This window comes from Hemiscyllium ocellatum, chromosome 19 (assembly GCF_020745735.1).
Source record: "Hemiscyllium ocellatum isolate sHemOce1 chromosome 19, sHemOce1.pat.X.cur, whole genome shotgun sequence".
NCBI classification, from domain to species: Eukaryota; Metazoa; Chordata; class Chondrichthyes; order Orectolobiformes; family Hemiscylliidae; genus Hemiscyllium; species Hemiscyllium ocellatum.
This window is the reverse complement of record NC_083419.1, coordinates 156,012-170,164: the sequence shown is the minus strand read 5'-3', so window position 1 is coordinate 170,164 and position 14,153 is coordinate 156,012. Positions and strand designations below refer to the sequence as shown.

The 14,153-nt window shown below is 41.1% G+C and overlaps 1 protein-coding gene across 3 annotated transcripts in view; it reads left to right on the top strand.

Annotated features, from left to right (window-relative positions):
• Positions 1 to 9,039, top strand: part of nap1l1 (nucleosome assembly protein 1-like 1) — a 103,326-nt gene extending 94,287 nt beyond the window's left edge. For 2 of the 3 annotated variants that reach the window (XM_060839567.1, XM_060839566.1), the window contains one exon: positions 8,209 to 9,039. In XM_060839567.1, coding sequence (XP_060695550.1) covers positions 8,209 to 8,247 — 39 coding nt within the window. In that variant the 3' untranslated portion in view covers positions 8,248 to 9,039. Of the gene's footprint in view, positions 1 to 2,160; positions 2,199 to 8,208 lie in introns of those variants that run through there. The other variant, XM_060839568.1, reaches the window with a different exon arrangement.
• The last annotated feature ends 5,114 nt before the right edge of the window (positions 9,040 to 14,153 follow it).

The window sequence follows — 14,153 nt, the reverse complement described above, 5'->3', positions numbered from 1 at the left end:
CCACTCCCAGCACCTCCCCAAGACACCACTTCATGCAGTTGCAGAAAGTGTAACACCTGCCTGTTTCCCACCTCCCTCTTCACTATCCAAGGCCCTAGATACACTTTCCAGATGAAACTGTGATTTATCTGTACTTCACTCAAACTAGTCTACTGTATTTGCTACTCACAATGTGGTCTCTTAGGGAGATGAAATGCAGACTGCATGACCACTTCACAGAGTGCCATCTACTTTCTGTCCACATAAATGATCTTGAGGTTGCGATTGCCTGCAGACACCACTATGAACTCTGACCAACATCTGTGCTAGACTTGCTGCGATGCTCCAGCAAAGCACAGTGTAAGCTCGAAGAACAGCATCTCATTTTCCGTTTGGGGGCTCTGCAGCCTTCAGGCCTGAGGACCTTACTCCCCAACCTCCATACACCAGGCCTTGTCATTAGGTGTACTGCTACCACAAACAACCCATTGTCACCTACCCATGTCCCCATCAGCAGCTCTTGGATTCTCCCAAGCTAAACCTCTCTTCACACATGCTGCCTGATTTCCAGCATCAGCATTTTTTTGGGTTTTTTTGGTATATAGCACCTCCCCAGTTTCTGCTAAGTATATATTTGATTTATATGAAGTAATTTCTACTCCATTGTTTCTGAACTGGAGATTTTTGGGCACTTAGCAACAGATTGTTTAATGTGCAGAACAGAGCTTAAAATATCAATAGCTTTTCACTTCGAAGACTGCATTAAATTCAGCAGTCTAACGTGAACATATTTCTTATCACTTCATTGAAATCAACCACTAATATGGATCAATGGAGAGGGATTAGTGCGATAGACGATACTGATGCTACAGAAGGAAGATTTGAAGTTGTGAAGCAGTCTAGAGAATTGGATGAAAGTATTTAAGATTTGGGAAAGTGGGTTCCAAAACATTGCTACATGTGGCTTTTTGGGTGGGTGGATACACGTTTGAGAGGCTGGATAAAATAGAAGGAGCAAACAGATACCTATTGCTTATTTGAAAATCAAGGCAACGTTCCAGAATTTCAATAAATGCTGAATGAATGGGAAAGGTTTTTTGATAGTGCCAGCTTTTGTTTAGGATTTTCAGTCGAATTGTATTCTGTTGTTGACGGGCCATTTCCTTTTTGGAAAGGGTTGAATTTGCACATTGGACCTGTTTTGAGGAGAAACTAGGGGAGCTCAATTGGATGGCAATAATGGTGAGCTCAGTGTCTCAGGACTGGGAGGTGGGAGAAGAGTTTTTAATCCAGAAATTCTGTCCAGATTTCTGAATATTTGAGAGCCTGGGTTTTGTGGTGTGCCAAAATAAATGACCAATACAGGTGCTGCAGAATGTTTCTAAATCTAATGTAGAATTTTTCACACCACAGATAGAAATTAAAACTCCAGTTGGGTTCTAATTCTCAGCAAAGAAACATGACCGAGCCAGGAGAATATTTTGATTACTTTTTTAGGTCCCTACACCCAGCTGTAATTGCAAGTTTTCCCCTCCCCACAACCCCCTCTAATTTCCCAAATGATTTGGAGATGCCGGTGTTGGACTGGGATGTACAAAGTTTAAAAATCTCAACACCAGGTTATAGTCCAACAGGTTTAACTGGAAGCACACTAGCTTTTGGAGCGACGCTCCTTCATCAGGTGGTAGTCTGATGAAGTCCTTCAGGTGGACTACCACCTGATGAAGGAGCGTTGCTCCGAAAGCTAGTGTGCTTCCAATTAAACCTGTTGGACTATAACCTGGTGTTGAGATTTTTAACTAATGCTCAAAGACTATTAGTTGCATTGTGTACTGGGTCAGCAGTATTTGGGCTCATGCTAGCTTTCTATATATAATTAAATGAATGTGCTTAATTGCTGTAATAATGGAGGGTATAATTTATTTTGAATAATTTGTAATGTTCCAAAGAACCCAAACTTAATCTTGCTTTTGAGATTTATTTGTACTAAGATGTAAATTCGAATAAATGTTTTTAACAGTATGAAATAGTATAATGAGATTAGCTCTAACAGCTGGGAAATTATATGTAGATTTAGCTATAATCTCTTGCTGAATTAGTTCCTGTTGGAGTTTCAAAATCTTTACTGGCTTCAAGTCTTGTACTTTCATGTCAGCTGCTCTCTGAATTTTTCCTTACTAGGTTTAAATGATGGCTAGAAATTACCCTACCCCTGGTAGGTAAGGCTTGCTGATCTTTACTATATAATACTTAACTAACTCATTCTACATGTTTTTTGCTTTTGTCAAATACTAATTAATGAGTGACACTTTTTAATCTGACTCTTGTTGCAGTAATGACCAGGTTTACCAATATCCTGTTTGAAAAACAGCTATACAGAAACATGTTACTACAGCAGAAGGACAAAATAACTTGGAAATAATGTTTTAAATCAATTATTGTGTGTGCCGTGTTTAACTTGTGTATTTTAAATGTTAGTCTTGGAACAACTAAAACAGTTGTATTTGAACATTTAACAGTGCAACAGTCATGGGTTTGACATTACATGAGTTGGCCAGTTTTTTTTCACAAAATCCCCTATATTTAAGTACTGGCTCAATGGTCCAAAATCAGTTGTGAAATCTCTAACTCGTGCTTGTTACATAGAAATATAGACGATAGTAGGTTGTTCAATTCCTTGAGCCTGCTCCACCATTCGGTGTGATCATCTAGCTCAATATCCTGATTTTTGTTTTCTCTCTTTTTTATCTTCCCCACCCCCCCCCCCCCCCCCCCCCACACACACACACACACACACACACACACACACACACACACACACACACACACACACACACACACACACCCTCCCTCTGTCTTCCCCCTACCCCATCCCTTGATTCCTTTAGCATGAGTTACATCTACCTTGAAAACAATGATTTGGCCTCAGTCACCGATTAGTGAATTTCACAGGCTCACACTCTCTGGGTGAAGAAATTTCTTCTCCTCCTCAGTTCTAAAAGGTTACCTTTTTCATTATTAAACTAAAAAAAATCCTTTTGTTCTTGTATACAAAATTATTGAATCGATAATGCCAGCTTCTGCAACATGCACCGGTAGTTATGCCACTTCTCACATTTATTGCTCCTGTGACACCTGATCGAATGCTTTTTTAGAAATCCAAGAATACTACATTTGGTGTCTCTCTTTATCTACGTGACTAGTTCATTTTCAGACACTGACTCTTTCTTTTGTAAGACCATATTACATTTAAAAGACACCTGGATGTGTATATGAATAGGAAGGGTTTAAAGGGATATGGGCCAAATGCTGGCAAATAGCATTAGATTTGTTTAGAATATTTGGTTGGTATGGATGTGTTGGACCAAAGGGTCTGTTCCCATGTTGTACATCTGACTGTGTTGTCTGTTTTTTTTTCCCTAAATACATTAAGACTTCCTAACAATTGTCAAGACCTACCACTTGTTTTATTTCTCTTTGCTAACTTAGTATCCATTGAGACAGTTCTAGAATCTTATTCTCATAACAGCTTACAGTTCTATCATGTTCTTAGAATTTCTTAACATTTCCTCAGTTTCTTCATTAATGAATTTCGATTCCTTATTTGTTAGCCCCTTGGTAATCCATTATTTCTGGTCTATAATTTATCTTCTGTGAAGACAGACACAGAATATTTGTCCTATGTCTCTGCTGTTTCCTTGCTGCCTAATATTATACTGTCTTCTGTTTTCCTTCTAAAGGACTAGTGTTTACTGGTCAAATTTGGATGACAAATTTGAAAAGCCACTGGTATCTGATGCAGAGTGAGCAAATCTTACATACTTGCAATTTGTCAATACTAACTCTCTTTTGCCTGCTGGACCCCTTGAGCATAGTTTTTAAAGTATTGGTAAATAAAACTAGTAACTGTTGGGTTTTAAAAAAAAAAGAGGCTGGCTACTAATGGGAATAAGCTGCTGTGAATAAGGGTGTGGACTTAGGGTCAGACTTATTCAAACGTTACACAAAAAATGTTTTGGAACTGGGATGATTGCTATGACTATGCCACAATTTATGTATGTCAATTTCAGACTTGATATAATTCCATTGTATTATGGTTGCTTAATCCCCCAGTGGATATTTTACTGCGAGATTCTCATTGTACCATATTAGATGTAAAATAATTTTATCCCTACTTCCACAGTGCACTGACCCAGGAAACAATAACAAACATTTCACAATCTCATGTACCAGACCATCCTGCTGCATAAATTAAGCTGCCACTATCTCTGATCAGATACTATCTTCAATTTCCCTTGCTGGCCGCATCTAGCTATTTTAACCTTCTAGAAATACATGTTTTTGAAAATAGGCTGTGGCTAGCATTTAAAGACTATATGCATCAAGCCATTTTAATACATTTTTCCAATTCCCTTGGAAAGGACACTGTTGTGTTGGGAGTAAAAGATGCAACTACTCCAGAACCACTTTATTTTTGGTGGTGGCTGGAGTGTGGGCTGAGTGCACACGCAACAATCTAGGTGCAGCAGCTGGTAGGCCTTGCGCTGAATCCAGGCTCTGGGAGCAGTGGTCTGTCTCAGTGAATGCTGTTAGTCAGAGGTTGGCTGTGCTAGTGTTCAACAATGCTAATGGGGAAGTTATAGCTGCTGCTGGGAAATGGCCTTCATTCCCAGAATCACAGGGGACCATTAGCTGGGAATGTTTGTGGGGAAATGGTTGGGTCAGTGGCAAGAACAAAGGGTGACTATCTCACCCTGTCCCAATGCTGCTTTTAACCTGCCGCTCGGATAAATCCCATTGGTGAGCTCACTTCCAATTGAGGGTATAAAGCCTTCAGTAAAAGCCTCACTTCATGCCTTTTTGTCTTCTCTTTTTGCTCGTAGCAAGCCTGTCTTCCAAACAGTAACAGATAGTAGGAGGAAGCATCACTTCCTTTCACCTGTTGGCATTGAAGAAAATGAGGGGTTTCCTTTTAAATCTTGATGTGTGACTTTGGGTCTGTTTTCTTTTTAATGTTTGATTTTAGACTAATGGCCACACCTTGAGTGAACATAAAACCTCTACCCAGTTTTCTAAATATAGAATCCTTTAATCCTAAGAGAGCTACTTTAGTGGACTGTGATGGTATGTTAAAGTAAATATACTATCAGAATTGCAAATCTTGACCTAATTCCAGTCCCAAATACATTGATAGAATCTATTGTAGAAAGTGGTTTGGATGATGAATCTTCAGCTGTGCAGTGGAATGTGTGTGCCTTTTCTTATTTCCTTCTTCTCTTCCTGGTCCCCAGCAGTGGTTAAATTTGAAACTCTTGATGTCTGTGACTAATTTAATTTTGGCTTTAGCAATGTGTAACAAGGATGATGAAGTACTTGAATCCAGTTATTACAGTGGCTTCTTAATAGAAGTGGCACATCTGATGAGAAGTTAACTTGTTCCCATCATGTCACGAAAAAAACGTGAGAAATTCTGGATTAGGTGTAATTGTCAGCAATCCTGGTACAGGAAGCAGATTTTGAAAGCTCAACTTGTGTTATCTCTGACATAAAATACTGCAAAGCAGTTAACTGAAGTATTGTCAAACAACTTGACACTGACAAAGTTGTGATTACTGGTCTGAGTATCTCCTTGTTTGGCTGTGAAGAAATAGATTTTGTGTCTATTAAAGGTGGAGGGAGGCTGGAAAAAATTTGAGATGGAATTTCAGTTAGGACTGGGACAGCTGGTAATGTTAAAACGAAGAATAATCAACAGACCAGAATTGGAAGAGCACAAAGATCCCCAGGGCAGAAAGCTGAGGCCATATAGGCTGGGTGAAGCTATGGAGATGTTTTTGTCGGGGAGGGAAAATCTGAGCAGATTTCTTTAGGCAAAGGGATACTATGGGGGTTTAGATTTTACTAATGAGAGCTGACGTGTGGCACATTGAGGTTTTACTTTTTTCTGTTTACCCAAGCTGTCTCCTGTTTCACAACTTATACGTCGTGAAGATCATTACCAATGTTGCTGTATCGGAGATAATGAAATACCTGTAAAGACTATGGTGAAGGCCATGTATGCTTAGCATGAAAATCTCTAGCTTGCACATGTACAAGCTTCAAGGCATGCTGCAGGATTTAGTCTGCTATGCTTGCTCTGTCATGTTTGATGTTGGTAACCTCTGTCCTCTGGGAGTAGCATGAATGCAGATGTTTACCAAAGTTGAGTTGTAAACAAGACTTAGGTGCATGAGGCTTAAGGTTTAAAGGTGTGCTGTTCCATCCAAAATGTTTTCTGCTTTCTGTTGCATTCAGTAAATATAATCAATTATAGATTGGCAGCTGAGTCTGCTGTTAGTCTGTGTATGGCTAGGGAATGTGACCTTTTGCCTAGAGCCTCGCTTCATACGTGGTACTGTCTTGGAATGATGCAAATATTTAGTTTTATGCTCACAGTTGTGACTAAAATGACAGTCTCCTACATTGTGTGCTGAAAGTAGGCCTGCCTCCTAACTATTTATCTGGTGTTCTCCAAGCAAAATAACTGCAGATGATGGCAATTTGAATTTCCTTTTTAAAAACTGAATATACTGTAGCCAAGCAGCATCTCTGGAGGAAAAAACCTAGAGCTAATGATTTTCCAGACATGGGAATGATATGTTTCCAGCAACTGCAGATGTGGGAAGGGTGAAGTAGAAGGGAAAAAGCTGATTGGGTGAAACAGGAGAGATTATATGAACAATAGTGGTGCATTGTGAAAAGAAACAAGAAATTGGTCTAGAAACCTTGTTCCCAAATGCAGCTCTTTAAGCCAGTCTTTTGGTAACTGGCCCTGTGGCTGTCTTCTCTTCCCTTTGCATCGCTGTCTGATCATTCTAATCTCCTTCCCTTTTGTTGTAGCTTCCCACCTTTTCTGCCTTTTGTACCTAAAACAATGTCTCTAATTATTTTCATGTTCTGACAAAGTATCATCAACCTGAAATGTTGACTCTTTCTGTCCACACAAGCTGCTGACCTGTTCACACTTCCAGCATTTTCTGCTTTTATTTCGGGGAGTATTATTTTTCTGCTTTGTATGTAAATTGAAACAAATTTGTTGACTTCCTACCTAGTATGGGTGGTGGTGACATAATAATTGTAAAGTTGGTGACCTAGAAACCCAAGCTGATCTGGTGACCAATGGGTTTGGATCTAACCATTAGAATTAGAATCCCTACAGTGTGGAAACAAACAGGCCCTTCGGCCCAACAAGTCCACACCCACCCTGTGAAGAATAGCCCACCAGGACACACATCCCTATCCCATCACCAAATTTATCCCTAACTAGTTCATCATCCTAGCCTACACATCCCTGAACACAGTGGGCAGTTTAGCATGGCCAATTCACCTGACCTGCACATCTTTGGATTGTGGGAGGAAACTGGAGCACCTGGAGGAAACCCATGCAGACATGGGAAGAATGTGCAAACTCCTCTCAAAGTCGCCCGAAGCTGGATTTGAATCCAGGTCCCTGGTGGTGTCAGGTGTGTAATTTTGATTAAATCTGGAATTTTGCACTACAGTACTTGCCTTATGGCGATCATTTAATGATTATTTATTGTAAAAACTTTTTTGGTTCACTGTTGTCCCTTGAAGGAAATCTGTCATCCTGACCTGGTCCGGTCTATGTGACTCCAGACCCACAGTCATGTGGTTGACTCCAAAATGCCTTCTAGGCAACTAGGAATGGGTAATAAATGTTGGCCAAGCTCTCAACAGTCCTGTCCCATGAACAAATAAAACAAAACTGAAGTTGTTTTGAATGTGTTGGTATCAGTGCACCAAGTGCTTTCCTCCCTTACCCCCTCCTTTCAGTATGTTCATCTATTTCGTTCCAAAAGTGGTGAATTTCAGTGGCTTCTTAAGCCAGGATCCACTTGAAAAGCTGCTCTGGTCCAAAAATAGTTTTCTGAAGGAAAACTTTTATTTTGAAAACTTACTCGTGTGGATCCAGGCAATAGAATTGTGATTCAAAACGTACCAAGGATACGTAATACTCTGCCTTCAAGAATTTTGTTTCCCTTTGTAATTAGTGCAATGTAGAACAAACTGTTTAGTGAAGGTATCTAAATTGCAATTCAACTTAATTCTTCTAAGGTCACCACAACAAATATTGTGGAAGTACTTGTAGCACTTATTTTTGGGCTGCTTGTTCTACTTATAATGATTCTCGTGTTGTTTTTTCTCTCCTTCTTCTCCTCTCATTAACAGAAGGATCCGAACCCACCATCTGAGTGCAAGCAGCAGTGAAGCCTACTCTGTGGCCTTGAGGAACAACTGCACTGTACTGGCTTATTATAAACAACTAATAGTTACTTAACAGCCTTATAATGTTTTGTATTTTCTTGGTAGGACAAATTTCAATTAACATTTTTTGGTTAATCATGAATCCTTGAATCAGCCAGTTCAGAACATGGTTACTACTCCTGCATTGTGTTTTTTTTTTAGTTGGTTATTGATGGAATGGAGTTTTTAAAGTTGTGAATTTGTCATCCCACTGTTACAGAATTTGTGTTCTTCAGAATAAAATCTTGTGTTCGAGGCAGAACTGATGGAAGGCTTTTAGAGCAGCAAAATTCAGAGACCAATTTAGGTATATTCTGCTGGAGAACAATGAACCAAAGTAATTGTCCTTTTCTTCAGCCCCTGTTGTCTGAACATCTCAAACTGTGGAAAGACTTGTTTTGTAGTTTGGGTGTAATGTAGACTTTATACAAAATTATAGAAATAAAACTGTGTGAAATGTCTGTGCTTGCACTAGCTGTGCCTTCATTACTCCTCTTCCTGTAAAGATGCAGTTCCAGAGTTACTTACAGGAGACACTCATTGAGACTTTGTGGCTGGCTCCATGTATGGAGTTGCGGAATAGTTAATGGGAGATTTTTGTCTCCAACCATGTACTGTTCATACATTGTTTGCTTAATTATGCTATAGTTTTTGTTCTTTTGTTTTAGTGAGATTGTGAACAACACGAAAGCATCACCACCGCCTGAAGGCCATACTGTACCACTTGGTGTGAATAAACTAGTATTTTCAGATTTTCTTATTGAGTTTTCTTCCAAATGATGTACATTGAACGTAAAACATTACAGCACTGTATAGGCCCATCAGCCCACTATGTTGTGCCAACCTGTACATTCTTGCCCATATGTTTATCCAATGACCATTTTAAATGCCCTTAAAATTGAGTCTACTACTGTTTCAGGCAGCATGTTCCATGCCCCTACTACTGAGTAAAGAAATGTAATGTAGTTTGGTACTACAGAGGAACATTCCTGCTGATTGTCCAATTACGTTGGGACTACGCTTGCATTTTTTTGATGGAAGACCCAAGTTCCAGTACTATGTCAGCGGCTCAGTGATTTTCTTTTTTGCAGTGTCTATCTGAACATGGCACAAAATTAGTTAACTCCCTGTTGTGAAAATTCTTGCACTTTAGTTAAGTAGCAAATGCCATTGTTCTAGAATTACAGCACAGAAGAGGCCCATTGGCCTATCATTGTCTACTACAATACTACCTGCATTAGACCCATAACTTTCAATGTTGTGACACTTCAAGTGCTCGTCCAAGTACTTCCTAAAGGCTGAGGTTTCTTCTCTCAACTACCTTCCCAGGCAGTGCAGATTGACATGACCTTCTGGGTGGAAAAAGCTTTTCCTTAATTCTTTAAATCTCCCATCTTTCATTTCAAAATTATGCCCCGTTGTTGAATCTTCGACTAAGGAGAGCTGCTTTCTAACCACCTTATTCATGTCCCTGATAACCTTCTACAATGGTCATACAGTATAGAAACAGGCCCTTCAGCCCACAATGTCTATGCAGACCGACAAAAAGCAACTATACTAATCTCATTTGCCTGCACTTGGTCCATAGCCTGCTTTGCCCTGGCATTTTAAGTGCTTGTCTAGATGGTTTTTAAATGTTACCAGAGCAGCTGCTTCCACCCCATCAGGCAACACAGTCCATATATCTACCACCCTCTGGGGTGAAAAATATTTTCCTTAGAATCCCTCTAAACCACTTGTTCTTCAGCACTCTGGTCTTGGACATCTGAGAGAATCTCTTCTCCATGGCAATCTACTGTATATGCTGTTGTGGTTCTGTTCGCCGAGCTGGGAGTTTTTGTTGCAAACGTTTCATCCCCTTTCTAGGTGACATCCTCAGTGCTTGGGAGCCTCCTGTGAAGCGCTTCCGTGCTGATTCCTCTGGCATTTATAGTGGTTTGAATCTGCCGCTTCCGGTTGTCAGTTGCTGTCCGCTGCAGTGGCCGGTATATAGGGTCCAGGTCGATGTGTCTGTGATAGAATTTGTGGATGAGTGCCATGCCTCTAGGAATTCCCTGGCTGTTCTCTGTTTGGCTTGCCCTATAAATAGTGGTGGTGTCCCAATCGAATTCATGTTGTTTGTCATCTGAGTGTATGGCTACTAAGGATAACTGGTCGTGTTGTTTTGTGGCTAGTTGGTGTTCATGGATGCGGGTTGTTACCTGTCTTCCTGTTTGTCCTATATAGTATTTTGTGCAGTCCTTACATGGGATTTTGTACACCACATTGGTTTTGCTCATGCTGGGTATCAGGTCCTTTGTCCTGGTGAGTTGTTGTCTGAGTGGTTGCTGGTTTGTGTGCTGTTGAGTCCTAGTGGTCGCAGTAGTCTGGCTGTCAGTTCAGAAATGCTCCTGATGTATGGTAGTGTGGCCAGTCCTTTGGGTTGTGGCCTGTCCTCGTTTCGTTGTCTTTCCCTTAGGCATCTGTTGATGAAATTGCAAGGGTATCCGTTTTTGGTGAATACCTTGTATAGGTGGTGGTCCTCTTTTTGTAGTTCTGGTGTGCTGCAGTGTATTGTGGCCCTTTTGAATAATGTCCTGATGCAACTTCGTTTGTGTGTTGCAGCACACCAGAACTACAAAAAGAGGAACACCACCTATACAAGGTATTCACCAAAAACGGATACCGTGCAATTTCATCAACAGATGCCCAAGGGAAAGACAACAAAATGAGGACATGCCACATTACCATACATCAGGAGCATTTCTGAACTGACAGCCAGGCTGCTGCGACCACTAGGACTCATAACAGCACACAAACCAACAGCCACTCTCAGACAACAACTCACCAGGACAAAGGACCCGATACCCAGCATGAGCAAAACCAACGTAGTGTACAAAATCCCATGCAAGGACTGCACAAAACACTACATAGGACAAACAAGAAGACAGCTAACAACCCGCATCCATGAACACCAACTAGCCACGAAACGACACGACCAGCTATCCTTAGTAGCCATACACTCAGATGACAAACAACATGAATTCGATTGGGACAACACCACTATTATAGGGCAAGCCAATCAGAGAACAGCCAGGGAATTCCTAGAGGCATGGCACCCATCCACAAATTCTATCAACAGACACATCGACCTAAACCCTATATACCGGTCACTGCAGCGGACAGCAACTGACAACCGGAAGCGGCAGATTCAAACCACTATAAATGCCGGAGGAATCAGCACAGAAGCGCTTCACAGGAGGCTCCCAAGCACTGAGGATGTCACCTAGAAAGGGGATGAAACGTTTGCAACAAAAACTCCCAGCTCGGCGAACAGACCACAACAACGAGCACCCGAGCTACAAATCGTCTCTCAAACTTTGAACTACTGTATATGCCTCATAATTTGGTAAACCTCCATCCAATCTCCCCACCCTCAGCCTCCTCTGCTCCAAGGAAAACAAACCCAAGTCTATCCAGTCTCTCCTCTAACTGACACTTTCCATCCCCGGCAGCATCCCGGTGGATCTCCTCTGTACCCCTCCAGTGCAATCCTTCCGATAGTGTAGTGAACAGAACTGCACACAGTATTCCATCTGTGAGCTAACCAATGTTTTTATAAAGTTGTAACTATACTGTTTTGCTGCTCTATCTAATTCCTGGCTAATTAAGGCAAGTGGACTGTGCTGCCTTCACCACTCTGTCTACCAATGCTGACACTTTTACAAATCTATAGATTTGTAAACTAAGGTCCCTTTATTCACCTCGTCTCTGGGGACCTACCATTCATTGTGCAAGGTATTGTTAGATCTCCCAAAAGTCAACACCTTTATGCTTATTAGGATTGAATTCCATCTGCCATTGCTCTGCCCAATTTACCAGCTGATCACTATCAGACTGCAGCCTGAGACCATCATCTCAGTTTCATCAATATCTGCAGCAAACTTTCTATATTTGCATCCTTGTTAATGGAAGTACCTCAGCGAGGGTCTCAGCACTGATCTTTGGTACATCACTGGTCACAGGCTTCCAATTACAAAATTAATATCTGCCATTGTACTCTGCCTCTCACTTGTAAGCTAATTTGAATCCAGTTTGCCACTGACTTTCAAGCTGTGGGTTGTAAGATATGATTTGTCTAGATAGTGAAAAATATTGCTTTGAATACTATCTGTACATACAACAATAAATTGCATCAAATCAAATCTTGCCTTTTGGACCAGCCTGGTAATGTGGAACCTTATCAAAAGCCTTACCTGAAGTCTGAGTAAACCAAATCAACTTAAGGCATATATGACACTTTACTCGTTCATGCTTTCATCAGTTCTGGTAATGTTGAAGTTGTCCAAGATTGGTCAGGCCACATGGAGTTATTGTGTGCAGTTCTGATCACCTCACTGCAGGAGTGATGTGATAGCACTTGAGAGGATACAGAGGAGGTTAACTCGGATGTTACTTAGGTTGGAGAAATTGAACCATAAGAAGAGGCTAGATAGGCTTGGAATGTTCTCTTTATAGCAGAGAAGCCCCTGATGTGTATTAGATTGAGGGTGATGGAGAAGGTGAAGAGAGCAGCTGCTCCCCTTGATTGAGTAGTCAATCACAAGGGGGCATAATTTTATGGTAATGGACAGGGGATGGGGGGAGAACACTTAGCAGGTGGTGGGAATCTGGAATGCACTACCTGGGAAGATGGTGGAGGCTGGAAACTTTCCAACCTTTTTAAACAAAATACTTGGATGAGCACTTGAAATATCATATTGAAGGATATGCAACCATTGCAAGGAAATTGGGGTTAGTGCACTTTTAATGTTGGTAATATTGGTGCAGACTCAATGGGCTGAAGAGCCTTTCCTGTGCTACATAAATCTGTAAATTGCACTTGTCAGATTCCCCCTCAATCTGATCTAAAGAAAACAACTAGAGCTTACCCAGTCCATCTTCATAACTGAAATGCTCCATCCCAGGCAACATTCTAATGAGTCTCTGTTGTTCCCCCTGTCCTTTTTAGATTTTTTTTATCAATACACCTCCAGAGAAGGTGGAACTTGAATCTGGATTTCCTAGATCACTGTACTACCTCCTCCTAGTGTGGTGACCAGACTGCACACAATACTCCAGTTGTGGCCTAACCAAAGGTCTGTGCAGCTCTAACATAACCTTCCTGCACATACAATCTATGCTGTCGCTGATCCAGACAAGTATCCCATATGCTGCCTTAACTACTCAAATAACCTGCCCTACCACCTTCAGGGATCCAAGCTCCCTCGGAGTTTCATAGTGTCTTGCCATTCTTTGAGTACTCCTTTGATTTGGGTTCTTTCTTCCAAAGTGCATTGCCTCACATTTATCTGACGAACCTGACAATCATGTACTGAAAATGTGTTGCTGGTTAAAGCACAGCAGGTCAGGCAGCATCCAAGGAACAGGAAGTTCGATGTTTCGGGCCAGAGCCCTTCATCAGGATGAAGGGCTCTGGCCCGAAACGTCGAATTTCCTGTTCCTTGGATGCTGCCTGACCTGCTGTGCTTTAACCAGCAACACATTTTCAGCTCTGATCTCCAGCATCTGCAGACCTCACTTTTTACTTGACAATCATGTAACCTAACACCTCTCTCTGTCAACTACCTGCCTAATTTTGTCATTGCAAATTTACTTATCCCCATGTTCTCTTACTGTTTGTATAAAAACCATATAAAAGATCCAGCACTGATTGCTGTGCTATACTACTGCATACTGAGCTCCAGACACAGAAACAACCTTCAACTGTTATTAACTGTCTCCTGTTATTAACAGAGTTTGAATTTGAACCCAACTTGTCAAGTTACCCTGGATCCCATAAGCTATTATCTTTGACAAGGTCCCATACGGGAAACTGAGAAAGACCTTGC